Genomic DNA, 5,471 nt, shown 5'->3' with positions numbered 1-5,471 from the left:
GTGCGTCCGTAGAGAAAGTAGGTACTGTGGTTTGTGTTTTTGTTTCTCTAGTTTTTCTACCAACATCAAAACAACATAACGTTGTCTCAACAACAACAACAACAACAACAACAACAACAACAACAACAACAACAACAACAACAACAACAACAACAACAACAACAACAACAACAACAACAACAACAACAACAACAACAACAACAACAACAACAACAACAACAACAACAACAACAACAACAACAACAACAACAACAACAGCAGCAGCAGCCAAAGCATTGGAGTGCAGAGCCGGAGGTCTAGTTGTGGTTGCAACGGGAAACGGTTCTCGCTGATCGGTGTTTCATAAGGTGGTACAGCATGATTTTACACGTCCAGGAGTTGAATGCATCCATACGTACACGATCTGTTCTTGTCCTGCTGTTGAGATTCGCGTCACGTCTTCATTCATGTATCGCTGAAAGTGTGTCTTCCCGAAAGGAACCCTGTCTTTCTGATCTGTTTCTTGCATGTGTCATATTGGAGTCGCTGCATGATTTGAAATTACGGTCTCAATTCTCGATCTTGGTATGTTCCTTGCTGGTCATTCCTATTTTGTTTTGTTATGCATGCCTACACGAACGCACCTGGTTCTTGACTCTCTCATAAATAAAACAAGCCAAAAGGTTCTGTGGTTTCTGTGGACAAGTAGGGGCACGTGAGCAGGGAGATTGGTCAGTAAAGATAACGTTGTGTCGCTTTAGTCTTGCGCCCAAGCCAACCGAGACTCGCCTACACCCACGTTACACACCCACACACCCACACACTCACACACCCACACACTCACACACTCACACACTCACACACTCACACACTCACACACTCACACACGCACACACTCACACACGCACACACTCTCACACACACTTACTACTCACAAGCACACCAAACTTGTATCTTTGCACATCAAGCACACATGCAAGCACGCGCGCACACACGTGCACAAACACACAGACACGCACAGGCTCTTGTTGTTGAGTCAAAAGAAATGCTCTCACCCAGGGCAGCCACTCAATCGTGTGTGCATGAGCCGCAGGCACAGGTTTTCACACCGATTCCACTGTATTTTGATGGACAACCATAAGCACTGGGTAAAACCAAGCAACCGCAGCGCATACAAGGGCAACAACACAGAGATAGATAGTAGTAGAGTTACATGAGACATGACCGTCGAGCGTAGTGAACCAATGATGAAGAAAACCTGAATCTCACACACATACGGCGAAACATAAACAGAAGCCCAGGATGCGATGGTCGACGATGCAACGAGCCAAACCACACAAGGCTGCCACGTACAAGCAACAGCGATGTACAACAAAAAGAACAAGGTGCGTTGCTAGGAATGGGAGCAAACGCGAATTGACATGGACCGTGGCGCGGTCGGCTCAAGCAGCGAAGACAGCAGTGCAGTAGCAACACGTGATTACAACTCGATGTACTGGTCATTGGTTGGCCTTGTGGCTTGCTGTTGTGGTTCAGGCTGCGGTACAACGTTGTGCGCTTGGCCCTTGTCAGCTCCGCCAAGACTGGAAGCGCTGCTTGCAGCATCGGTGCCGTTCTCAGCCCCTGCACTGTCATCGTCCTCTGGCTGTTCCTGTCCGAGGTTGTCGTATTCACTCGCAAACAAAGTCTCGTCGATCTCGTCAGACTTCTGTCGCCGGTGGTGGTGCACGGCCTCCACAAAGTTGAGCGAGTCCACGTACTCGGATGCGTTTCGGGTCGACGAGGCGACGCTGGCGGCCATGTGCGCATCGTTCAGGTAATGCTCAGATGGCCGCGGCGGCGCTTTGGGCCCCGTCGTGTTCATGTACTGGTCAATCGTGCTCGAGCTCGCCGTTTTGCCCAGCGCAGAGGAAAGCAGGCCCCGCCTTGCAATGGAGCTGCTGGCGTTACTCATCAGGCTATTGCGGCTGCCGCTGAAACTAGATGTCAACGCGCCCCTCTTCTCCCGCTCCGCCATCATCAGCCTGCCCAGGCTCAGGGACGACGGCTTGGTGCTGAGCGAAGCCGATGTCACCTCAGACACCTTGGCCAGGTCCATGTACTCGTGCAGACTGGCAGAGGATTCTGGCTTCCTGAGGAGCGGGGAGCTCGACGCAGCCTCGTCGGAGGTCAGGCCCATCGTCGACCCGCGGTATTTCTGGCATAACAGACCACAAGCAGTTGAGTCGGAAGTGTGTGTGTGTGTGTATGTGTGTGCGGGTGCGTGTTTTTGACGTGCGAATGTCGATGATGGTGATACATTCCAGCACAAATGTAGCAACAGTTGTTTCGTTTCATGCGAGGTGGAAGCCAGCAGCTAGCAGCTGCAAGAACACACAGTTTCCACATCCACCTTGCAGCAGTTGCGAGCCAACTCACATCTTTGTTGTTGGTGTAGCGAGCCTCGATGGTGTGGATGTTATCCAGTTTGGATACGCTCGATGGCGCATCTTCGCCTTGCAGTGTCTCTTCCATCTACAGCAGTCGGGACAAGTGGTGGTGGCGGCGGTGGCGGCGGTGGCGGATGAAGTTAGTTGCACACAAAACTAAGGCTGCAAACGTTGAGAAGAGGTTGCAGCCTTGAGTCGTAGGCCAAGCACACAGACGGACACACACACACACACACACATACACAGATAGATAGACAGACACACACACACACAGACAGACACACAGACAGACACACAGGCGCAAAGGCATACAACCTCACACAAATACGAACACACACATGTATACAAAGGCACACAAGCGCACACGAATACAAGCGCACGCAAACATTATAAGACAGGCATGCTCGCTCCGCAACATCACTGACAAAGTCGAGCTCCTCACGACGACAACTGTCCAGGAGTTGCACGAGCGTGGCAAACGTCGGCCGATCCTCGGGCTTGAGCTCAAAGCAGGGGCGCATCAACTGCGCATACCGCTGCGCAGTCAGGACCGGCGGGCGGGCAAGCTTGCCGCCCTTGCGCACCTGTCAGGCACGAGGGGAATGTGTGGCGTCGGCGAAGCATGTTTGTGTATGTGAGTATGTGTGATTCTATGCGCGTGTGGTTGTGTGATTGTGTGATTGTGTGATTGTGTGATTGAGCGTTGTGTGCGTGTGTGCGTTTGATGAGGGTCAACCAAGAAATGAACGTGCACACATTCACGTACACGCCTGATGGAGCATTCGACTCTCGCACCCTTGCCGGCGCCACGTACATATTCGATGACTTCCGCCAGCGTCATCCCTTTGTAGGGCAGGTCTGCGTCAGTGAAGATCTCTGGTGCCGTCAACACATGCAAAAATCATCGAAGACCATTGCAGTGAGTTCATACGTTAGCACGACAAGGAAGATCAGATTGTTCCTGCTTGCAGCAGGCGTTCGAGAAACTCAAACACATGATCTCTCACAATCACATGCAGTCAGCAATATACTGGCGAGCACGACATCGTCCTCAACGCACCGTACAGCAGGATACCAAACGCCCTGCATTGCACCCCGGATGGCCACACGTTTTGTTGAGAAGTGGATGAGGCTTGGGGCTAGGATCGAGCAATGTGTTGGGATGTATATGTACATGTGCATGTGCATGTGTACGTACATGTGCATGTGCATGTGTACGTACATGTGCCTGTGCATGTGTATATGCATGTGCATGTGCATGTGCGCGTGCGTGTATTCAAGGATACGCAGCCCTGCTGGTTGCCATGAACAAACAACATTTGCCTGGCTGTGTCTTGTCAACCAACATTGCACACGCCTTGCTCACTCACCACACGTCAGATGCCTCAGAGTACACGTGCTCTGCCATTGCTTCGGGCGCCAGCCATCGGACCTGACGAGAGTACACACACACACACGTCAGCACATGCGCGAACATGCAGCGGGTGAATTGGTGAATGCGGCCTCTGATGTGCCTGTGTTTCGTGCACAATCCGAGCGGTTTCTGTCTTCCACACACCCACACCCCCACACCCCCACACCCCCACCCACACCCCCACCCACACCCCCACCCACACCCACACACCCTTACACATACACACACACACATGCATGCCCTCTTTGAGTACATACCGGCCGCTTCATATCATCCTTCGCCACATAGCGCGCCGACTGGAGTTGACACAGTATCACAAGCAAGGCGCAGATGTGCAACAGCACGCATCAGCAAATGTGCAAGTCTGATACGGGACCAGGCGACATACGCCCCGTGCAGCAGAACCACGCGCCACAAATAAACACACTTGCACCCAAAGAAGCCATGACAAGTCAGTGCCCCAAGCACAGCCCTTCAACCACTCAACACCCCAGCCTTGCCCACGAGCAGCACACACCTCCATTTGCCGTGCCAGGCCAAAGTCGGATATGCAGCAGGTGTAGTTGCTCGACACCAGCACGTTTCGCGCCGCAAGATCCCGATGCACAAACCCTTTGCTAATCAGATACTCAGCACCTGTGGCAGTGGAGTTGGTGTGCAGGACGAGAGCGCGTTGACGTGGCGTGAGTTTGACATGCATGAGTAGAACCAGGTCATATGATGTCTTCGGCAAACACGCGGGTCTTAGGATACATCGGCAATCGTGGCACAATCCACGACACACACACGCACACACACGCACACACACACGCACGCACGCACACATACACATACCTTTTGCAATTTCCCATGCAATGTGGAATCTGGATGCCATGATGAGGCGGTCAAAGCCTTGGCGCTTCTTCAAGAAGCTCTCGAGCGACCCGTGCTCGCTGTTTGTGGTGTCAAAAATGCCGCGGTAATCGTGACATGAATGCAACCGTGCATGCACGTGTGCATGGCGGCACGTGCGTGCAGAGATGTGTGTGTGTGTGTGTGTGTTTGTCAGTTTGAGCGAGGCAGCGGTGCCCACACATGCACAACGACGTGCTTGGACGTAAGCGTGACTTCATGCCACGTACAAATCATGCACAAAGCACACACCAATAACGCAGGATAATGAACCAGGCCCAGCGAGCAAGCAAATCATACATCTGACCAGTAAGCCAGCACGACCATGACGGGTTCAGAGCGGGTCACGACGCCAACAATTGCCATGACATTTTCGTGCTCAAACTGGGCCTGTAGAGAGCAGTGCGCAAGCAAGGCCGCACAACAGAGGCGAACGTGAGAGAGGGGAGGTATTGTGAAGAGGGAGAGGGCGGAAGCATTGTGATTCGGCTTCGTCAGCCTTGTCTCATGTGCATCCACGGCGACTCATCAGAAGAAGGACACTGCATTCAGTGAGCTCTGGAAACCAACTTGTGCCGAAACCAGAACAACGAGTGCAAATTGTTGCTCGCTCACCATGATGAGGGCTTCGGCCAAGAGAGCGTTCTTTGCCGCCTCCGCGTCCCTGTCAGGCGCAGACCGGAACACCTGCATACGTTGGCCCAGCATGGGAAACACATATGTCGCAATGAGGAGAGGTCTTAAGCCACGTCATAGCC

General features: G+C 52.7%; 2 protein-coding genes across 2 annotated transcripts in view; one reads left to right on the top strand and one right to left on the bottom strand.

Annotated features, from left to right (window-relative positions):
• The window catches only part of PTSG_05723 (uncharacterized protein), a gene marked incomplete at both ends in the record, with an annotated part of 8,460 nt that extends 8,160 nt beyond the window's left edge, over positions 1–300 (top strand). The window contains one exon of the mRNA XM_004993531.1: positions 259–300. Coding sequence (XP_004993588.1) covers positions 259–300 — 42 coding nt within the window. The remainder of the gene's footprint in view (positions 1–258) is intronic.
• A 699-nt stretch (positions 301–999) lies between these two features.
• The window catches only part of PTSG_05722 (TK/RTKC protein kinase), a 14,207-nt gene continuing 9,735 nt past the window's right edge, over positions 1,000–5,471 (bottom strand). The window contains exons 23-33 of the mRNA XM_004993530.1: positions 5,329–5,400; positions 5,021–5,103; positions 4,657–4,754; positions 4,340–4,458; positions 4,080–4,118; positions 3,779–3,840; positions 3,469–3,491; positions 3,223–3,284; positions 2,834–2,992; positions 2,398–2,493; positions 1,000–2,176 (exon numbers count right to left, since the gene is read on the bottom strand). Coding sequence (XP_004993587.1) covers positions 1,460–2,176; positions 2,398–2,493; positions 2,834–2,992; positions 3,223–3,284; positions 3,469–3,491; positions 3,779–3,840; positions 4,080–4,118; positions 4,340–4,458; positions 4,657–4,754; positions 5,021–5,103; positions 5,329–5,400 — 1,530 coding nt within the window. The 3' untranslated portion in view covers positions 1,000–1,459. The remainder of the gene's footprint in view (positions 2,177–2,397; positions 2,494–2,833; positions 2,993–3,222; positions 3,285–3,468; positions 3,492–3,778; positions 3,841–4,079; positions 4,119–4,339; positions 4,459–4,656; positions 4,755–5,020; positions 5,104–5,328; positions 5,401–5,471) is intronic.

Source organism: Salpingoeca rosetta (assembly GCF_000188695.1).
Source record: "Salpingoeca rosetta unplaced genomic scaffold supercont1.13, whole genome shotgun sequence".
Classification (NCBI taxonomy): Eukaryota; class Choanoflagellata; order Craspedida; family Salpingoecidae; genus Salpingoeca; species Salpingoeca rosetta.
This window is presented reverse-complemented; position numbering and strand designations above follow the sequence as displayed.